This window comes from Symsagittifera roscoffensis, chromosome 2 (genome assembly GCF_963678635.1).
Source record: "Symsagittifera roscoffensis chromosome 2, txSymRosc1.1, whole genome shotgun sequence".
In the NCBI taxonomy this organism is placed as follows: Eukaryota; Metazoa; Xenacoelomorpha; order Acoela; family Convolutidae; genus Symsagittifera; species Symsagittifera roscoffensis.
This window is the reverse complement of record NC_087063.1, coordinates 63,408,038-63,431,379: the sequence shown is the minus strand read 5'-3', so window position 1 is coordinate 63,431,379 and position 23,342 is coordinate 63,408,038. Positions and strand designations below refer to the sequence as shown.

General features: G+C 32.9%; 1 protein-coding gene across 1 annotated transcript in view; it reads right to left on the bottom strand.

Annotated features, from left to right (window-relative positions):
• Nucleotides 1–4,956: 4,956 nt before the first annotated feature.
• Nucleotides 4,957–23,342, bottom strand: part of LOC134839917 (uncharacterized) — a 46,972-nt gene continuing 28,586 nt past the window's right edge. The window contains exons 3-4 of the mRNA XM_063855544.1: nt 5,971–6,305; nt 4,957–5,314 (exon numbers count right to left, since the gene is read on the bottom strand). Of these exons, the coding sequence (XP_063711614.1) occupies nt 4,981–5,314; nt 5,971–6,305 (669 nt within the window). The 3' untranslated portion in view covers nt 4,957–4,980. The remainder of the gene's footprint in view (nt 5,315–5,970; nt 6,306–23,342) is intronic.

Below are 23,342 nucleotides of genomic sequence, written 5' to 3'. Positions count from 1 at the left end.
TGTTTTTTTTGAAGATGAAAGAAATATAAAACGGTGTAAAAATGTAAGGTGTGAAATTTCTTAAGTGCAGAAAAACAACGAAAAACTTTGAGTGTCAATGAACGTTAGATTTTTCAAGTTATATTCAAATTCATTCGCTTATAGAAGGCACACAACAACAAACTCAATCAAAAAGCTGGTTAAGATTTTTTGTTGGTCACTTTTTGTGGGCTTTAGTTCTGAATTATATGCTAAATAAGAGCTGTTTTGAAGTTTGGTTTATTAGTCAAGTGTTAAGTTTTAACTTGGCCTACAGAAGTGGAACACGAAATGTTGCCTGAAACTTTATCCTATCTTTTTCTGACGTGGACGACTTTAATTCATAAAGCAACCGTGCGATGGCTCATTTGAACGCATTGAACACGTTTTTTTTTCAATGGTAATTTTAGTTTTTCAAGAGTCATAAACCTCACGAAAAACGTGATTGACTATTGGTTCCGAAAGTGGCAATTCATTTTCGGATTTTCCAGGGAAACAAAAAATTTACCTATCAATCCAGTTTTTTATTCATTTAACTTAAGCAAAAAAGTGCCAATCATAAATTGGTTTTGAAATTTCAAAGGATTTTAAGGGCATCTATTTTTTTTGGTATTCTAAAGTTGAGATTCTTTGAATTAATAGACGTTTAAAGATCGAAATCAATGATTACTAAAAATTTTTCTGTGTCGTGGTAAATTGATTTAAAAGTTTTGCTTGTCATTCTATTTTGGAGCATTGAACGCGAGCGACTAAGAATTTAAAAATTAGAAGACATTTTTTTGGCATGAAATTAGCAACAATATCTGTAGGCAGTAATAATGTTTTACCCTAGTCAGTTGGCTGAGTTTTGTGTTTTAGTACATACCTTCTTTTTTCACACCTAATTCGTAAATAAAAAAGCTGCAGCAAGGTAAAGCCGCAAAATAATGGCTGCAGCAAAATAATGGCATATGTGCTTAGGCATTTGATTAGTAGAAAGTTAACACAGTTGATACATTTTTAATTCATCAAATGAATCGAAAAAAGTTATTTGTATCAAACTGCAGCACAATAAAAAGCTTGATTTCAGAAACTTTCAATTCTATGTATCTGCATTTTTTGATACTCATAATTAATAGATAGTTTGGTTTTATGCTTTACCGTATGTTTCATGCAAAATTGTTTTTGTTTTTGCATTTGGTGCCGTTTTTGCTGAAACGATTAAGCAGTTTATTAACATGTGATAGCTGCTTTATCGGTTTTCAGGGAATTTTAAGCGAGCGTCCGTACTTGAGTGGTTAGTGCGTGAGACTCAAAATTGTTAGGTCACAGATCGAATCTGACACGTAGCTGAGTTTTTGCTAATTTGAGGCTTATTTTTTTTATTCCACATGATAGAGCTGCTTTTTGTCGTGTTCACGCTACTATTTGCGGAGCGCATCTTCGCCTTTTTGTGTAATTTTTGAATTTTTGGGAAATTTCGACTTTTTCTGTACAAACTACGCGCCAAAGTTGAAAGAGACTTAAGTTGGAAGCAACTGGCAGATCATGAAATCCTAATCCTTTTTCTGAAAGTCTCAAAGTTTGCTCATAACGAAGATTACATTTTGGGTTGAATTTTAACTTTTTTGTTAATTACTCAACTTCATTTTTTATCCATAAAACTAACAGCATTCTCCAATAACACTTCTGCAGTTGACGGGAAGAACAGAGAATTCTTTTTGAAAAGAAATTTCTGATTAACTAAGTTGATTGAAAAGATAGGTACCTTTTCAAATTGACCGTCTAAGATTTTGCCTGAAAGTTCACTAGCAAATTTCGGAATTTTTTTTCTGTCTTTTAATTACACTTGCCAAAGCAAGTGTCTTGTGATCGAGAACTAGATTTTTTTTGCCCCTGAACTTTTTTTTATTAATCTGTAAGATACTGAATTTACTTTCTAACAGATCCTTAGCAAACTCCATGTTACTTCTCATTTGATTTAAAGGAAACAAGGTTGTTTTGCAATGTATGGTTTGGGCTTTATGTTCCAGTCGAACCATTGTTTATTAGTATGTATTAAAGGAAAAAAACTTCCCGGAAGAAATTGTCGGAGTTCCGTTTTCTGCTCAATTTTTGCCGACATCGTTTCTAAAGCACTAGTTTTTTTTTTAATTTTAACCATTTTACTTTAACTGACAGTCGTCTTGTTCAATAATTTTGTTCAGCTTGAAAGAAATTTTTTAATAAGTAAATCGAATTATAGGCCGATTATGGTGTAACAATTTTTTAAACTTAATCTCTCAATTTTTTTTAGACATTTTTTCTTTTTTAATTTAAAATTTTTCTTGGCTCAATTGGAGCCTACCCAACTTTTAACGGCTTGGCGAATGCTCGATCAAATATACTAAAACATTTTTTAATACTGGTGATTTTCCCCCCGAGTTAGTTTTTTCAAAGAAAAATGATTCATTTTTGTTAATTGTTTTTTTTGACATTTATGTCCGTTTCATTTTCTTGTATTAGCTTGCAATGCTTGTATTAGCCTGCGTTTCGTCGCAAGTGATGGAAATCTCATAACGGCATCTGTGTTCAATGAAAAGGCTTGAATTAGGTTTATTTTTTTTGCTGTTAGTGTTTGTTTTTTTGATGTGTTTTTTCGTTTCACTTTTTGTAAGTTAAATTTATGTCTAATTTTCATTTAAACTGGCAAGCCTCAGTTTGATAATTATGAATTAAAACTGTCAAATTTTTGATCTTCTTGTGGTAAAAGTTAGTTTCTATCTCTAGAGTTGCCAGTTTTTCCATGAAAACTTACGATTGTAAATTAAATATCAGTTTTTGAAAGTTTCGAAATTCGATACTTTTTTTATCTGACATTGCCGAAATTTTTCTTGTAACATTTTTGGTTTTATACAACAATTGTATTAAAAAACAATTGCAAGTCCTAAATTGCATCTTATAGTAGAAATTGAAACGTAGTTGTAGTTTGCGATTTTTTGAGGCACGTAGATCTTCAAAACATGAAGCACTAAGTACAGTGGTAAAATTTTAAAAGCATCAGATGGTGTTTTTGCTCCCCTGCCATTGCGATCCTTGCGTGAGAGGATGAGCTCTTATGTGACCTCTATCTTGATTTCTACGACAGTATGACCGATTTCAATTGCAATAATGGTACCACGTGAAAACTCTAGGCACAAGAACAGCCGTGAGTCGCAAAACAGAGTTTCGCTCAATAAAATAACTGTCTAGATTATGGGTAAGACGAATTAGGGTAGACAAGCTTAATAGCATTTCATAGATTCTCTGCGATTAGCAGAGACATCAATTAATTTTTCCGAAAGAATTTGTTCAAAGATTCAGTTATAAATTTTCGTATTTTTTAAAATCTCGTCTCGCAATTGTTTTTCTGATTAAATTTCTAACTTTGTGATTTATTTTTTAAAAAGATGATCTGGCAATTGAGCACATGCTTCAAATCACATATAAGCGGATTCGTCCTTTTTTTGAGCTAGATGCTGTATGCAGCTCTGTTTTAATTTTATGTCGGGAAAAAATTTAGAGATTCGTCCTTTGTGGAATTAAGTCCGGGGTGGCTCACTCATAGAGTAATTTCAGACAGGATAAATTTTAGAAAAATTCAAATAATTTCGTTCTATTGTTAGTCAGTACCTACGTTTTTTTTTTCCGATCATCAAAAGTAGGACTTAGGAAATGCATGCACCAGCAGGGTTAGGGGGGACGGACGCCTCCCAATCAGGATTCGACCCCTTGCCGACCCAAAGGGTCCCTCTTCTGCACTATTTTGAAATTTCCATTGGTGGCTGCCGGAACCTCAATTTTTTTCGAAATGCGCCTTTGGCGCCCATGTATACTAATTTTGAGGGGGAACCGTCTTCATAGTGATTTGTCAGATCTCGCAAAATTGGTTTGGTCGGCCTAAAGAAGTCGATAAAATCTGACTCCGGCTCTTTTTCCTTTTTCTCCCCACCTGCAAATTTTTATATTTGAAGTTACTGCTCACTTTGTCCGATTGTCGTAAAAATTGACATGCAGACTAATTAGACCATAACAAGCATATTTGGTCATAATTCACCTTGTAAAACCACTCGTTAGACCATAAAATTCATGTTTGAGTGAGGTGGGGGGGGGGGGGGGGGGGAAGGAAAAAGAGCCCTGAGCCCCTCGAGAAAATTCTAGATCAGCCCCTGAATGCATGTATTGGTTTTCAGGTTCTAAAATTTAATGTTAGATAGGGCTGAGTGAGGTATTCGAGTATTCAAGGCTTTTAAAAAGTATTGAATACTTTTTAGAAAAGCGTTCAGTGCTTGCTGAAATTAATAATCATAACAGTTCAAATTGATATGCACATAAACAAGCTGCCAGATGTGTGGCTTTTTACTCAAACTAATAACAGATACCATTTCAATGATAATTTGTTGAAGGGCATCTATAAATCAAGTTTTGTGGAGGTGCTTCAGGCTCAAATTATCAATCGAAGACTTTAAGTTTTTGAGATATTAGAAGTTGTTATGTTATCTTCGATAAAATGAATTCTTAAGGGACCCTCATACAGGATGTTGAGCTCATATACAGCAATTCTTTGTTGTGCGCCTAATTAAGACTTGCATCTAATTTTTTTCTGAGCTTATAAGTTTTGGCTTCACTTGCGCAAGGACATTTTAACTGTGAAGTGGAAGCCGTGACCGTGTTTCGCAATTGCTGCCGTAAAACTCTTCAGAGCGAAGAAGCTTCGAACGCTCTGAAAACGTTTCATGATATATTTTTCCCTAGTTGATTAAAAATCTACAAAAATCTATTTTAAATTTAATCTCAGAAAAAAAGAGTACTAAGATCTTTCTTAAACTCAAAAGCAAAACTCTAAAAAAGACTCTAAAAACTTTCAAAAACTTTCAAAAACTTTGAAGAGATCTTAATTCATTCTTATTTTTATTCAAAAATGAAAACGTACAGAATGATGTACATATCAATGAAAATAAACATTTATAGCTCTGTAATGGGGTGTATTTCAATGTACTTGGCGTTCAATTGGTTAATAAGTGCATTCGCAAATGGCTGAATTGCGTTGACGCTGAATGTGTTCAGTAGATTGACAGGCTCAAATATCCTCAGTTTTTGATGCTTGATATAGTACTTGGGGTCACCGCCACTCTGCTTCAAGGAGAGATTAACCTGTACGTCATTGAATAACCAGGGCTTCGTTTTGTCGTATCTTGAGGGGTCGATCTCGATTGAGTCTATGAGAATTTTTCTGTCGTCTCGCTCGTGTAACTTAAGTTTCATTGTGCTCGTGAATATTTTCACCCAACAGTGCTGTCTAAAAACAAGTTTCGATATGAATGAAATAAGACCACAACATAGATTCTTCTTTTTCCCTTTTTTGTGGTTTCTGCGATTCGCAGAGGATATTTGAAAGGCTATCCAGCTTGTTTAAGCATAGTCCGTTTCTATCATTTCCCCTCATTCCAGACTGAATTATTTTGTTGAGAAATGCTCTTTTTTTGCGTCTAGAATTTTCACGTGCTGCCATTATTGAGGCTGAAACCGGTCAGGCTGCCGTAGACCTGAAGCTAGAGGTCAAATAACAGCTCGACCTCACACACTATCATTGCCATGGCAGAGGATCGATTACACGATCTGACGATCTCAAAGTGAATCCCCTACCAATATGCTAAGTGTCTATGGCCCATTTTGGTTTATTCCTAAGAAACTTAAGTTTACCTGGCTCGTAAAACAAATTAGTAGTAAAGTAAACCTAAGTAGTAATTTATGCGACAAAGGTGCTTCCGTTTTGCTCAATTTCTACAGATTAACACATCTTACACAGGTTTCAGATCAACACAATTAAGTTTTTATTCTGCTGATGTCACCGAATCTAGCTCCTTAAAATTTTACATGGAAAAGCAAAAAGCTTTTATCCTCAAATGTCATAAGTCCACAAAAGCAGATTGATGGTTTGAAACTTTCATGTACCTTATTACAAGATCAGCTTGCTTTCGGTACTCTTCTTGATAGTTTTGGAAATCCTCCAACACTATTTGCAGCTTGATCTCTCTGTCTTTGACATCGGTGCAGAAACTTTTTTCATCATTGGACGCGCATGACTCTTTACATTGAGAGTCATCAACGAAGAACCGCTCGCAAAAATTCCATTCTGTGACTGATTTTAAAATGTCCTGACAAAAACTAGGACCAAAGTTTGTCACTGGCTCTTTTGAAACAATCGACTCACTAACAATTGTGCGGTGCAAAGTTTTTGTATCAGAAACAGCTCTTTTTGTACGATTTCCGGGTTTCTGAGCAGTGTTCTAAAATGAAACCTTATTATTTCTACTAGTTTGATTTAAAAATTGAGTTAAATAAGTTCGGAGGTAAACTTTGAGTAAGTCCAGAGATAAGTGTTACAGAGCAACAAATAGACAACTTTTTAAGTAGACAGGTCATCAAGTAGGCGAACACAATTTTAACCAATCAAAATTGAGAAAAGAATATTAAACGTACGCAAAAACAACAATACTGCTCGTATCAGAGCGAAGCTCTGAATGTTCCGACTGCCTTTTAAGATTTATGGAATAGTAATAACATTAAAAAAATTGAATGTAATAAAACAAAATGAAAAAAAAATTTCTGAAATTTGAACTTTTTAGTGAAAATCATCCCCCCACATGCCATATAAAGTACAAAAGAATAGATTTCGCTTATTCTATCAATTTGAAATAAGCTTAATTCAACCAATTTGGAATGACTTCCAAAACGGATTAAATCTCTGCTTACGCGTTAAAAGCGCGAAATACATCGCGCGTCAATTGTCCCAAATTGGCCAAAATGCCAATCTTTAAACCCCCATAACCTCACAAAAAATGATCACAGGTGAAATATCTTTTCAAATTTAAGCTCAGGACAACAATAATTTTCGAACGATATAAAAAAAATTCGTCAAAAATGGCTAGTTAAAAAGTCACTCCGAGCACAAATATTCCGTTACTTTCGTATCGAAAGTCGGAACAATAATCATAAATTCTTGTTTTTAGAAGATCGGTTAAATTTTCGAAGACCGGTAACATGTCGAGGCTGATTGGTTAGGGTAGTATTTCTCTATACTTGACGACCTGTTCTGTCCGAAAAGTTTGTCTTAATTCTTAAAGCAGACAGCGATCAGTTCTAAAAGCAGGAAGGGATCTTGTTAACTCTTTCCCCCCCTATGGTTTGAATCCCCCCTCCCCCACAAAGAAAGAATTGAACGGTTAAGCATATACGATTTTTGAACCTTGTTAACTATCCCACCCCCCCCCCCCCTTATTGCAATTCGGCTCTTAGACTATTCTGGTTATTGCTCCGCCTCCCTCATTTTTTATTCTTATTTATTCCTCCTGCGGATCTTGTTTACTATTCCCTCCTTTATTGCACTAGTGGGGGGGGGGGGGAGGGGGAATAACTAACAAGATCCGCAGGAGGAATAAAAAATAATATAAACTAAGGGCGGCGGAGCAATAAGCAGAATAGTCTAAGAGCCGAATGGGTCCAAGAGCAGAAGAACAGAATAACATTAACTTGTATTGATTTATGCGGGCTAATTGATTAAACAATTATTAGAAACGTCAATCATACTAAGAAAATGATAATCTATTTTTTTTTAATACTAAGAAAATGATAATATATCCTATTGTTCGTCTATGTGGTGTAATTACAAGATCGTATCTTTCGTTTTGAATTAAACAACTGTGAAGTACTACTGTGTGTTTACTACCTAAATTATCACTTCGCATAAGGTTTAGGATGAAAGATGCAAAATCCAAGGGTTAGAATTTTTTGTTTCTTAAACTGTTAGTTCTTACGTTTTGTTGGTCATCTTAATCTTGGGGATTAGATTGTCGAGGTTGACGGGTTGGAGAAAGAGAGAGAGTATATCAATTCGTTAGAATGATTTTTACTTTCTTGTGACTAGGTTTTAATTTATGAGTTACTTACCTAATCTTACCTAGGGGTTGAGATTTGTGACCAAGGGTTGAAAAATAGTAAATCAACCCACAAGGTTCAGGTATAATTAGAACGCAAGTAGATCGTTAGATACTATTTTAAAACCCACTAATATTATGGTAGTTTTAGCCTGGGTCAGCTAAGAGGAAGGGCTCAAGTAAAGGATGAGTAACCGATGTTCTTCACTGTTTACCCTAACTATAATGGTTAGTTTTCCAAAATTTTCTACTAGTCCTGGGTCTTTGATAAATGGTTGGAGAGTAAATCATCGACGTTTGAGGTCGTTAGACGCTTATAATTATGACGTGAAGAGAACAAAATTGTCCTGATTGATCCAAGGGTGGCCTTGATGATCAATTAATTAAAATGAATAATCCTTAATTTAAGGTTAAATTTAAAGATCCAAGGGAAGCTTGGACAATCTGTATTTTAAAATAAATTTTTATTATCGAAAAGCAAGGATAGGCCTTGATAATTATTTAGATACAAGTTTTAAATGAAAGAAAATTTTTAAGTTGAAAAATTTGTCCAAGGATTATGATTTTAAATTATATTAGTTTTTCAATAAAAGCATATATTTTATAGGTGAGTAAGCGAGGATGAAGAAAAACATGTTCTCGAGAAGCAAGATACTTTTTATAATTTTAATATAACTTATATAATTTTATTTTCTAACTAATTTTTGTATTTTCAATCAAATTAATTTAATTTTACTAAAGTTTTCGAAATAAAAATACTGCAGATTTTGATGAAAGAAATGACTTCTGTTAATTTTTTTCGTCGTTATTATCGTTATAAAATATGGCTATAAATTATCAAGAAATTTATTGCTTGGAAATTAGGTTTATTTTTCAAAGTGAATTTATTTTCATGTCAGAGAATGAAAATCTACTGCATAGAGGGTTCTGAAGACATAAACTCTTTGCCGTTTGCGTCTTGACAGGATGTAGTAGCTTTGTCTATTGGTCAGTTATCGAACTGGTGTTTGTTGTAAGGTTTGGAATATTGGAGTAGATTCATTGAGACGTAGAGAAATACCCAATTGGATTTGTCTATACCATCTATCATTTTGCAGTTTGCATTTTTGGTCTAACTCTAATTTGCTCAACCTAGGTTAGTTAGGTCTTCTTGTTTGGGACTTTTGTTAGGTCTTGTTTAGTTAGTTCTTGTTTGGTCGCACCAGATGAGTTTAAGCCGGAGGTAGCTTTCTCGTAGATTCATTTCAGATAGCGTACACCGTCTGCTCGTCCGGCTATCTTTTTTTTCGGCCGGATAGATTCGTGCAACTTCTTAATCTAATACAAATCTTAATCCTACTTTTATATCTCCTAGTCTCACTAGATCTAGTGTATACTGGTATTTGCGGGTTTGGTTTATGGAACTTGTCCAAAGGAGAACAACTGTCTTCTAAGATTTATTCAAATTGATCTGGTGCTGAAACTACAGGTAGTTTCAGCACTACAAATAGTTCTCAGTGTTAATTAGTAATATGACTGGTTAGTTAGTAATATATTATAGGGATAGTTTTATCAAAAAAATATTATGTTATAAATACTAGTTTAGAACTGGTTCCATTATGCCATTTGGTCGCTCTGTTCATCTAACACGCTTTATTTGATAAATGGGTTGCTGCTTATCTAATACACGCTTTATTCTTCAAACAGCAAATTAACAGCAAGTTATGGCCACTGCAGTCGCGCCAACGTGTATTGAGCTTGCAAAAAGGGGTGTATTAATGCAAAAAGAGAGTCATTAAACAGTGGTGTATTAAAATTTTTTTTATAACAGATCGTTTTAACCACCTCCTCCTCATTCAAATCTAGTAAAGAATAGAAAGATTATGTACTGAGTTATGACTTTTGGCCTGTACTCATAGAATAATTCCAGATAAGGTACACTGTCTGTTCGTCACGCTATCATATTTTCGGCCGGATAGATTCGTGCAACTTCTTTGTCTAATACCAGTCTTAATCTTACTCTTGTATTTACTCTCAATGGATCTAGTGTATACTGGTTTTTGCAAGTAAGTTCTTGGAGTGTTTCCAGAAGGAGAACAACTGTATTCAAAGATTTATTCAAATTGTTCTGGTGCTGAAACTACAAGTAGTTTCAGCACTTACAAATAAGTATCAATGTTAGAGATGGAAAATGATTGGTGAGTTAGTAATTTTTTATAGTGATAGTTTTTATCAATAAAACAATTGGTTAATAAATACTAGTTCAGAACTGGTTCTACCCATCCGGGGCTTGGAGAGTTTTTAGTTTTTATTTGTTTATTGTAGTGAAGGACGACTGACGTAGTTTCCTTTGCAGGTTTTGAGCAGTGACTTCTTGACGAGGCCAGAGACATAATTTATCGTGTAAATGGAAGAAGATTGTTTTGTTCGTGATTCAAGATGGATCTCGTTGATCGTGGGTAGTCTTGGGTGATTGTGTCAAGACTTCTGCTCGATGCAATAATGTATCGATTTCATTAAGTTTAGAGCGAGACTACGTGCAGGGTGAAGTTTGACTTTTCCGTGTGAAGTGCCAAGTGACTAGGATCGGTATGTGAGATCAACATCGAGATGGCCATTGGTCTTGTTCAATGGGTTTCCTTTGCTGCGATGTTGAGTCCATACTTTAAATCCTTTGAGGATAGTGACTTCGGCAGCGTACCAAATAGATTTGGCATTCCAGAGTTGGAGTGTAGTCGGGTTGTCAACTCCTTTGCTTCTCGTTTCTTGGGCTCTAAGAAATCTTTACATACTGCATTTATGTAATTACTTCTTGAAAGTCAAGTTTTAGTTAAGAATAACTTTTAATTGTTATCGCAAAAGCGTTTTTATTTTAGTTTGGTTATTTTTAAAGAGTCGCTCACACTCTCAGCAAAAATCGCTTAAATTCTCAGCAAAAATAGAGTGTGGGTCACAAAGAGTGGTTGTGTTGCGTTAGGCCGGCTAAAGAGCATGCTCAGGACGTCCCTCTGGTTGGTTAGGCCAGGAGATTGCTATATTTTATGATCTCTTTGTACAGAGTCTCTTTATATATTCAATCTTTTGTTGCCTTTTCATTACGTGTTTTTCTCTTTTTTTGTTTTGGTTGTGTCCTTTTTTTTTCATAGGTAGAATAATTTGTTTTTTAGTTTGTCCTTCAACTTTTTAGTGTTTTTTTTGGTGTTATTAAAACTTGAAAGTGGTTTTCAAAAGAATAAATTATCCAGTTTTAATCTGTGTTTAATCCGGTTTGGGCACTGTGGGATTTTCTTACTTAGTCAAACTATTAGTTTGTGGTTTTGTGACGTCAGTAAGTTGCGTTGGTTAGTTCACCTTACTATATATTTCTCTCCAACCGGTATGAAGGAAAGTTTGAAACGTGTGCAAACAAGTGAGAGTTGTTATCAGTGAAAGTTAAAACTTGAAAATTATTAACGAAACAATTCTCCGTGGGCGAGCTGTGCAATTGTGGAAAAAATTGTGATTTATGGGCGAGTGAAGAATTTCAATTCATAAAAAAACGTCTGGTAAAAATATTATTTCTTTTTTAATTTATATGCAATTTTCAATGAATTTACAACATGGAAATATTAATTTACTGCTGTGGGTGTTTTTATTTATGAGATTACTGTTGTCGAAAGGGAAATTTTACTGCTTCAATTACATACTGCAATTGTTAAAATGAATTTGAAAAGTTTATAAAAAAAAATTACAATTTTTTGGTTTATTTTCATTTGTTTTAGATGATAGAGTGGTGAAATAAAAAAAAGGAAAAGTGAGACATTTATAAAGAATGGTTAGTAGTGTTTGAATTTTATTTGTTTGATTGCTTGATTATACTTACAAAGGGTGGTCGTCTGCAAAAATCCATTTGGAAAATTAGTGCGAATTGCGTCGGATGATGTGAGGAGTTTGGCTAGCATGAGGATGACGTACTTAGTTTGGAGGAGAGACCATAGAAACTCGAGTGCTCGGACGATTTTGTGCTCGTCACTATTGAGTAAAATTTCATGCAGTGTGTTTTGAGTTAGGTTATATAGCTTATGATTTTATTTAGTTTTATGAATATCTTCTAGACTGTTGGACTGTATATATATTCGTGGGGGACAATTAGTTCGCGGGATTCTTCGACGTTAAAACAATTGGTTAGTGGGCAGAATAAATACATTTGTCTTATGTGGTCGTAGTTTCGGATGATGCCTTGGATTTTACTGTCTTTTATATAGTAGGTGAAGTTTAGGAAGAATGGTGAAGTATATTTAGAAATGATAAATGTGAATCGATGTCGTGGCTTTCGTGATGGTGCATTAGTTATATAGTGGCGTTGAATAAATGTAGAATAAGTGTAGGTGTGAGTTTGTTTAGTGCGTAACATTATTCGATTTGAGCAGTGTAAGTCACGTTTATTTGGTGTGAGTATATTGAAAGATAGTGGGAAAAGATTAAATAAGAGTGAGAACTAAGCGTATAAGATCTGAGCGTCACTCTTTCTAAGATGTAATAGAGCCATCCTAGAAAGGCGAGAAGTTCGTTTTTGTGGTTTGCAAAACTAAAAACATTAATAGGTGAAATATTTTGTGGACGGTATTTTTCACAGTTTAAATAAATGTAATTTTTTTTATATCTTTAAAGTATCCACTGTAGTCTTGTGCATAGATGTCTGAAAATCCTGCTGTTTCTGCAAGGTTTCTTCTTAAATTCAGATCTTTTGATTGTCTTTGGATTGTGTCCAGTTTTGTTAGTTATTGAAGTTGTTTTGTGCGAATATGATGTAGTATATCGGATCTGGAGTATATATCTTTTGATTGTAAATCTATATTGGGGTTACGAGCAATAGCTCTGATACTTTTTGGTGAAAATTTCTCTAATGGTGGCATAAGTGTAGGGTATGGGGCGAGAAGATATTTATCCTCATCCGGGTTTAGCTGTACAACCTTGTGGCTGTTTTTAGATCCACATGTGTCTGCCGATTTCCAATATGTTCGTCCGGAAAGTGTCTCGACAAATAGTATTTTGTTTTTGTAGAATATAGGTATTCTTTTATAACATCTCTTATCTTCAAAAACATTCAATGGTATTACTTTTTTTGTACATGTGTAATACCATAGTATGTTTCCTTCAATATCAATGAATTTTGACCTTTTGCCCGATAATAATTTTCCAGCATAAGGTATTTTTAGTACTGCGATTGTAAAATTTGTGTTCGTTCTAGTTCACATAATTGATGAAGTGTATCTAATTCTGATAGTGACAATTCTTGAAAGATTCTGCTAATTGTGCACTACAATTTCATATCTAAGTGATTGTCATGTCAAATTGCGCCAAATTTAGTATTGTTCATGAGTGATATTTCTTGTAAACATGTGCTGCTTTTATCTTGTGGGCGAAGTTTTCCACCAGTACTTCCTATGTTTTTCAAAAATATTTTTTTTTGGGATGTATGAATTTTCGTCTTTAGAACTATGGAACGTTAGATTTGGGTTATTTATTAATTTTCCTGTTACCATGTCGAAGCTTTTTTCGTATTCGACAAAAATATTTGAATATTGTGTTTTGTAAAGTGGAGTTTTATATTTGCAGGCGAGTTCTGTTTCGGGATAGATTTGAAAACGCGTCAATTTATTTTCTATTCCATCGATATTGTTAGAACGGTTTCTGTTTTGTCGGATTTTATCAGGGTTTACTTTATCATAAGGGATTGATTCAATGAAATGTTTTTGATGAAATAATATCATTCTTGCGTAAATTCTTGTAACCTGAAATGTGGTACATATGTCTTCAGGGAACCAAACAATAGTTGCTTCTTTTCTTGTTGTTGGGTCGCAATAACCTTGGTCAGTTTTGCAAGGCAACCGTTTTCCCTGATAAATTATGGTTTCGCCTTTTAAATCTCGTGTTAGTTGTACTTTTTCTAATTGGATTTTCCAATCAAAAAACATTAATTCTTCATATCCTTCATTTTTTGTGGCTGCTTTACAATTAGAAAGGTTGTTTATTCCAATTCGTGCTATCCAGTTTTTATCATGGAGTTCATAATTTAATTGTTCGAGTGCGCCTTGGAACGGGTATTTATAGTCTGATCTTATATGACCTTGGTATCTTTCAAAGTTCTGCTTGATGTGCAGAGTCTAGAAAAACTTGAAAAGTTATCAATTTTTGATTTTTGTCTTTGCTGGTGACTAACTTTAATCGTGAGCTCGTTTTTTACAAATGTCAAGATTAAGATATAACAGTCTTTCTTTTTTGCTTTGATAGAAAGATTCGTGATCGAGTCCTTTTTGTTTCCATTTGAGAATTGGGAACAATGTACTGTTTTCTCTGAAAGTGTTGCTGTGAATTTATACTCTGTTAAGGTTGCAGCTCGGGGTTTTGCATAAAGTGCCGCTACTCAATTGGTTGTTTCTAGTTCTTGTGGTTCGGATTGGCATTGAGTTACTTCGTTTATGGCGTATTTATGTAGTCTTTTTTGTTCATTGTCTTCACATTCATAGTATGTAACTAATAAATCTTGTGGTCCTGTTCAAAGGGAAGGATTTTGATGGAATCTTGGTTCTGAAAGAACAAACGGAGAGATTATTTGTAGGAAAAAAATTATTAAAACAGACGTGTGAAGGATAATCCCGAATATGGTTTACAGAATTTTAAGGATCCAAGTGTCTTTTATGTTTATCTATCATATTCATAGATAAGTTCTGTTAAGAATAATGGGAGTGGAAAAGATTGAGCTGATATAATTGATGGAGCTGGAGGAAGAGTTTTTTGTTAGCTGGGGGGAGAGTTTATACTTGTTTATTTCAGTTGTCGAATATGAACGTGTTGCTTATTTTTGACCTGGAGGTCTTTAAGTTATAGTTTTATATATGTTTGAAGTCAGTAAAGTGTCGGCTAAAGAAGTGGTGTCAGAATGGGGTGATGTTTAAATAGTTTCTGATTGGCTAAAGTTTAACTAGTTTTTCAAGAGTGTCAGCACGAATTGTGGTTAAGACAAGAAAAATTTCTTTTATTTTAAAATGTTAGAATTGATTAAGTAATTGGAAAGCCATTTTTGAAATTCAACTTTCTTTAAAATTTTAGATTGTGGGATGACAGTTTTGCAATTTTTCCGTGGGTGAATTCGGAGTCATGGTGATTGTCGTAGTTGAGACTTTTCTTTTGTTTCTTGTGATAAATTTTCTCTTCTAGTTTTCGATTTTTCTTTATTTTTGAGGTATTTCTTTATTGCTTCTTTCTTGAGGTTTTGTTGATGTATTTTTAACTTTCTTTTGGTTCTAATAATTGTGATGAGCAATCTATATCATGTGTTTGTTGCTGATTATAGTCTGAGTTGTCGTGGACAACTTTAGTCCTGAAAAGGAGTATAACTGTGTTAGTTTGCGAAGATTGTGTTCTTTTTGGTAATATGGTAGAAGATTGTTTCTGTTTTGAACTCTTTCCTTTTTTTTTGAATCAATAAATTTGTATGTTACATCAGTGGGTTTGTCAATAATCTGAAATGGTCCTTCTCGGATTGGTTTCAATTTTTTGGATATTTTTTCTTGTGTTACGTAAGACATACATACCAATTTTAAGGTTTGTAGCTGGTGTGAATCGTGAAATAACTTGTTATTGAATATTCTCTCTTTGTAATACTTTTTCGTCTATTTTTTGATAAACTTCATTGTGTTTTTTATCTCTATTCAAAATCCATTCTGTATGTGTGCCGGAGGCTAATTTTATGATTTGTGGGTGATGAAAGTGATCTTAAACGTGCGTGTGTAACGGTAAATTATAACAAATCGATTCTTTAAAAGGTTGGCAATAGCCTTGTGGATGCTTTGAGGAATTTGCTGTGGACATGATTGCAGCTCGGGGTTTTGCATAAAGTGCCGCTACTCAATTGGTTGTTTCTAGTTCTTGTGGTTCGGATTGGCATTGAGTTACTTCGTTTATGGCGTATTTATGTAGTTTTTTTTGTTCATTGTCTTCACATTCATAGTATGTAACTAATAAATCTTGTGATGTTCAGTATTTTTTGATTGAAAACGATTTCATAAGGTGATAGTCCTAGGGTTGTTGTTATCTGTGAATTATCAGCTAAGGGGAAAAATTTCACGTCTGTTTACCATTCGGTGTTTTTTTATCTATTCCATGTACGATACATCTTAGTTATTCTTGGAGAACGGTTCATTCTTTCGACTAAACCATTAGTCCATGGGGCATGAGACAATCGTGGTTTACTTTTAATGTTGTAAAGATGGCATAAATTTATAAATTCGGTGTCATTATCGGTGATAAGGATTTCTGGTAATCCAAATTTTGCTATTCAGTGTTCGTAAAGTGTTGTATATGCAAAATAGGCATTTTAGTGAGGTTCAGGATTGAGTGCTACATAGTGTGTAAATGCATCAACTATAACCATAATTTATGAGTTTCCTTCTGAGGAGGATAATAACGGTCCTTTTGTATCAAATGAGATTCTGTGTTTGAAATACAAACTTTGTCCTTTGAAGTATTGTTTTTCTGCTATTTGTTTCTGATGTGGGTATGGTTTTTTTAACTGGCTTGTTAAGAAATCTTTACTTAATACTTTAATCCAAATCGGTGCATATGGAAAGTTAAAATCTTGTATAAAATTTGAGTATGTTTTTTTTTCCGATCCTGCATGTCCTTTTATATTTAAGGAATGTGAAATTTGAGTTGCTAGGAGTATCATACTAGTGGTTAACAGGGTTCTTTTAATTAGGATGTTCAGTTTTCCAGGACATTGGTGTTTCCGTTTATGGATATGTTATTAATTTTTTTGAAGTATCTAAGAAATGTTTTGTTTCCTAGAATTGTGATATCTGCTTTTATATTTATATTATATCTGAGTTTTATATTATATTTGTGCGAAGATCCAAGTTTTCTAATGACTGATCAAGATTTTGATATTTCTATTGTAGTTTCAGTGTCATTTTGTCTTTGGCTGGTAGGAAAACATTTTTAATTTCTGTTCTTGAGAGAGATGTATTATCTAGAGGGTCGTGTAGAATAAAAACTTGATTTATTGTGTATTTGGAGCCTAAATCCTGGGGTGCTGATAAATGAATATTATCAGTTAAGTTTTCTTTTTCTATTGGGGGAATAGGTCTGTCCGATACATTTTTAGTTTTGATGGTTTTTATTGGGTATTTTTTTGATCTATGATGAATATGGTATTGGTTTAAATGTAGAGTTTCCTAATAAGTCTATTTCGTAGTGATTTTTCGGCAATCTAGATATAATGGAAAACATTTTTCAATTATTTATTTGTGCAGTATCAACGTCAGTTTTTACTGCATATTTGCATTCTAATCATGGTGATCTATCATGCAAGAAAAAACTTAATATTTTTTCTGTTATTTCTACTGTTGTTTATCTTGTTAGTAATTCAGCTGGTGTGTTTTAACTGAGTGTGTCTGGCAATGCAAGATTTTTTCTGCAGTCCAAACCATATGTAAAACTGGGAATTTCATTAGAACTAATTAAAATTTATAAACTCTCTGGTTTGGATTTGATTTCTGTGTAAATAGAAAAAATATAGTTTTATGATCTGTAAAAAGAACTGTTGGATGTTTTGATCCAGTTATTCAAAATTCATATTCTGTGAGAGTATATATTTTAGCTGTGCATTCTCTCATAAGTGTAGAGAGTCTAAGTTCAGCTTGTGTAAATAGTCTTGAGTTTGCCGAAACAAGATCCACTTTATTTCTTCCACAGTGTGATTGTAATAATGCTGCGCCAATGCCGAAATTTAAGGCGTCGCATATAGCATAAATTAGTTGGTCTGGATCTGGAATAGTATTTGATAATTGTTCAGTGAGGAGTGTTTTTATTCCTTCAAATCGTTTTGTCAGCTGTTGTAAAGTTTTTTCCATTTATTTTCGTGAGAATTACTTGAATTGGTTCTCTGGGCCAATTACCATTAGATTCATCAATAAGTGAATTGTGGTATCTAGCTTCTAGAACAATTTTTAAAAATTTTCCTCAACAACGGGATAAATAACGGAAAAAATAACGATGAGAAAAATAACGGGATTTTTGAAAGTGTCTCTTTTTGGTTGCTCTTCTTCATTAAACGGAGAAACGATTTTATATCGTTCTAAAATATCTAGTAATCTATTGATTTTATCATGTCATTGAATTGGAACTTTACTTGCTCGTTGTTTTTTTTGAAATTGCATCAAGTTATAGAGGTAGATGTAATGGTGAATTTACTTTTTCATCATCAAACTTAGATGTAGCGTAAGCCATTGGGTATTCAAGTAGTAGTTCTGCTTTTTGGTCAAATTCTTGCTGTATAATTTGCAAGTGTTGAAAATTAAACATTGTAAGAAATTTCTGCTGTTCATTAGTTTATTTTGTAGTTTGAAATGTGTGTTTAAAATAATGCGATTTTGTAAAGTAGTCTGTTTTTTGTTTTGAATCATTAATTACCTTATCAATTGATAATTCTTCTTTGAAAAATGTTGATTGACATTCTCTAATAATTTCAACATATATCTAACAATCTATATGCTGTTTCAATTGCGGGAGAAATAGTTGCATTGGTTTCACAATATCCTTAAAATTTAGGTAACGTTAATTTAATTGGGGAATTGTTGTAACATTGCAAAAAAATTATATCTGAGTTTGTTTTCTTCGTTTATTTTATTGATGAGATTGTTCCTCGAAAAAATTTATGAATTGGGTTGAATTCAAATTCTAACATGAAAATTTTTTGTTTTTTTTTGTTTTTTGTTGTTTTGATGGACTTGACCTATTGAGAAGCTATATACATATCCTGATAATGGTTTCAGATGTTTTCGTTCCTGGTTGTATTGGGTAAATTTTGGAGAAAAACGGAGGTTTTTTAAATATTCTTTGAATGAATGTGAGTGATGAGTTTTTCATTAAAGTGTAATTATCTTTTTTATTTAATTTGCTATTTAGGATAATAGTAGTGGGGATATATTTAGTAATAAAAGGTAATCCAACGATATTGTGTTTAATATCTGTAATATGAAATATTTGTTTGGAGGGTTTATTAAAAAGTTTATTTTATTTCTTTGTGCGATTTGGAACGAGGAGTAATTGAATTTTTCCAAAGTTTGTTAAACTTGATCCTTGTGCTGTAGCTAGTCTGCTTGAAGTCTTTAGAGTTAACAATTCTGGATGTAGAAATTGTATTTCATTCCATGTGGGAATTTTTTTGATTTTTGATTCTGCTCCAGAGTCTAATAAGAAATCAATTTCGGGGTCTGGTTGTTGAAAATCTTTGCTTTTTGCTCTTTCTAACAAAAGTGGGACTGTCGAGATTTTTCTGCGGGTGATTGTACTTTATTTGCTTATTTTGTTATATATTATTCGTACTTGAACTTCCTTTAAGTTCTTATTCAGTATAGTCTGTTATGATTTGTGTATTTTCTGAAATGTCAGTTTTCAAAATTTTCATTGTTTTGATAATAATTCGATTCAACTGGGGTTTCGTACTCATTTTCAATCTGAAGCATGTTTATTGAAAGCGTCTTTTCTGATTCGTTCTCATCATTTGTGGATTCACAATCTATGTGATTTAGTTGTAATTCTGAATCTTCTGTGTTATCAATACGGGAGGGTCTGATTGGGTTTTGTCAGTTGATTGTAACTGGTTGACTTGTCTTTGATGTTTTAGGTGTACTACTGATGGATTTTGATATTGTTTATGACTCCTGATTGGTAACTGAGAATAAATTTTTTGTCGATTTGAATAATCAAAATATCGGTTTTTGGAATTTTCACGTGATCTATTGTGATTATGATTTCAGTTTGATCTGTTATTTGAATAGTTTCGTGATCTATTATCTGAGTATTTTCTATACCTATTATTTGAGTAGTTTCTGTTTTGGTTATACCAGGAATTTCTGGAACGGTCGTTTGAATAATATCGATTTTGAGAGTTTGAATATGAACGCTTCCTATTTTAATTTGAGTAGTTACTCCAGTTTGGATTTGATCTCAGAAGATTATTTCAATATTGATTGTTTTGACTGTTTGATCGACTATATGAGGAATTTTGTGAAATTCTTCGATCTGGAGATTTTCCGTGGTGGTGATTGTTGTCTGGAGGTATTATAGTTATCTGGGAGTTGTTTTCCTCGACTATTATTACTGTGAATGTTTTTGTTTGGTAATTTTTGGTCTTTTTTCATGTACTGATAAAAGGATTTATTGGTTTTCTATTTTTCTATGGTTTGTTCTGATTTTCTTGTTGTTTTTGTCTACATTCGACAATGCTATGTCTATATCTACGGCAATAGTTACACCCTTGTTTGAATGATGGTTTGCCCTTGGTATTTGGGTTTTTCTCGTAGATATTTATTATTTGAGTGTTTTTTTTTCAGCTAGTTCAGTGTCGGAGTCATGAATGTTGTTTATTCGCGAAGTAGTTGTATGGATGTTGTTTACCTATTGCAATTTTAAATTTTTTGTTTCTTCCAGTTTCATAGTGTCTTTTTCTAGAATTTGAATGGGAAGTGGTATCCAAAAACTCTCTTCTGTTTGAATTTGATCGTGAATAGTTGTTTCTATACTGGTTATTTTGGCTATTTGATCGACTATATCTGTTTTGTGGGAAATTTCGTGAGTTTCTTTGTTCTGGTGATCTACCTCTATAATTAGAGTTATAGGGTGATTGGTTTCTTGAGTAATTTCAATTATTTGGGAGTGTTTTACCAGAGCTGTTTTTACAATGTACATTTTTGTTTGGTAAATTTTGATCCTTTTTCATGTATTGGTTGAATGATTTGTTTGGTTCCTTGTACTTTTGTGGTTTATTTTGGTTATTTTGTTGTTTTTGCCTACATTCAGCAATGCTATGTCCGTACATCGACAATAATTACGCCATTTCTTGAAAGATGGTTTACCTTTGAAATTGGGATTTTTCTCATATATGTTCAAAATTTCTGTGATCTTTTCAGTCAGGTCTACATCTGAATTGTGTATGTTGTTTATTTGTGTGGTATTTGTTTCGATTCTATTAACGTATTGTAGTTTAAGATTTTCTGTTTCTTCAAGTTTCATTGTGATTTCAGTTTGTTCTAGTTTGTCTACTATTTTTCGGAAATCTATATCAGGTTCTCAAATTAAAAATGAATGCGATGCTCTCTTTTTTGTCGCTATTTTTCGTAATTGTGTTTTTAGATTCATCATCAAGTTTTCTTTCATTTTTGTGTTTTTATTATCATGCGTATTAAAGGAAGATGCTTTTCTTTCTAATGTTTTGGTTCTTACTTCAAGTTGTTTAATTGTTTCATTAGGGAGTATACGAATTTCGTTGCTTAGACTTCTTTGATGTTTTTTATTTCTCTCAGAGTCGAACGTTCTTGAAATTTTTTGTGTAAATTTATTCCAGTCTGATTTATAATCTGTAGGTCAAACTGAAAACTGTGTTTGGGCTGCGCCATCAAGTGTGATTTGGATTAGGGCTGTGCATCTATGTATCCAATTTTGATGAAGTGGCGTATTTACTAGTTCACGTCTTATATTTAAAAATAAATTAGCTGTGAATGCGTTTAAATAATCTTCTACTGATAATTCAAGATCTGTTACTGCGAATATAAGAAGTGGTTTAGTTGTTTATTAGAAGATATAGAAGATCCACCCATAAAGTAGTGATTCATAGTCATTTGTAGTGATTCTGCGGCATTTGGTAATTGAAAAAAGTTTGTAAGTTGTGTTTTTGTAATTTTATGTTGTTGTAAATAACATGGTAGTGGGATTTCATTTTGCATTTGAGTTGGTTGATTAATTTAGTTATTTATTGTATTTTGTGATTGAAATTTATCATTATACTTTTGTTTATTTGATGCTAAGGTTTGTCTTGTTTGTCGTATTTGTTCATTTCGTGCATTTGCTTCAAAAAGATCTGAAAAATAAGTAGGATCTGGTTGATCAATATTCCAATATCTTTTGTTGATTTGTACTAAATCGTTGTTGATTTTGGCAATAAAAAGTTTCATGCTCTGAGTAATGTGGTTGATTTCTTGTATGATGTTTATTAATCATGTTTTTTTTTGTTGGAAAAATGGATAGTTTTCGCTACAATCCACTGTAGCTTGTGGTTGAACTTTGAAAGATACTGAGTGAGAGGCTTGTTTTGGTATTTTTGATTATAGTTTTGTGCATGTGATTGGTTTTGACTGTTCTTATAGGGGGGTTTTTTATTTTTGGATTTTGCAAAAAAGTTGTAGTTATGATCTGAAAAATTGCTTCTCTTGGACGTTTTTTGTTTATTTGTTTGTCGTGATGTCGTCACTGGTTTAAATATTTAATAATCCACTTGTGAGTTTTTTGGAGTGACAGAAGGTTTTACTGCGGATTGTATAGATGTTTACGTAAATGCTGTATTTTTGTTTTTAGGAGTTGTAAAAGTAGGATGAACGAGGAAATGCTTTGATGTGTTGTTGATGGCATTTTTTGACTGTTTCTTCATTAAGGAAATGGGATGAAATTTGAATATATTGTTATCTAAGATTTCTTGTTCCATTTAAACTTTCTTGTGTATTAATGAATGTGGAGTTTAAGATATTATTTCCTTTCCTGTCAGAGAATTTTGTTTTATTATTTAAAGGTGTTGCATCATTATTGAGTGTAGTTATTCTAATATAGTCTTATTTGACAGAAATAGTAGTGATTGCTGTACTTGATTATTCAGTTGTTATGTTATTAATTGATGGATGAGACCAATCAGGGTCTCAAACATATTCTTTTTCATCTGCTAATACAGTTTCATCAATTAAATTTTGCGGTCGAAAACTTTTTCTTTCTTGATAGTGCTATGAGATCAATGCTATAATAATCAATTTTAAACCATGCTACTATTCTTTGTAAGCCATATTTTACATTTTGTGAGATTTCGTTATTAAAAAGGTTTTCACGGATTGTGTTTAAAAATTTTGAGAAAAGATAGATTTCTTGTATTACTGTTGAAGGTCGGGATGTTTGAGTTGTGAGTCATTTTGTGTTTTGTATAATTCTAGTATAGACAGACACCTAAAAATAGTTGAAAAAACATCGTTTGTGAATATTGAGTTTGCTCTTTGTGAATTTTGATGTACTTGTTCTACATAATTTGTGAAAACTTTCGAGAGTTTTATATTTATATCATCTGATTGTATTTGATGTGTTGGGTAATTTAATTTAGGTGATAGCATTTCGATTGTAAAAAAACCATAAAATGATGTGATTTTACAAATAGCTTTGAGATAGTGGTCAAGGATTTGTCGTTCTATTCCTATTTTAGGAAAATCCTGTTCACATGGGCTATTTCAGTTTTCAAATGAATTTACATCTAAGATAGGACAAAATTGTATTTGTCCTCGGGCGGGATCACTTTGTGGTTGTATGAAAAATAAAAAATATCGAGTTATCGTCTAA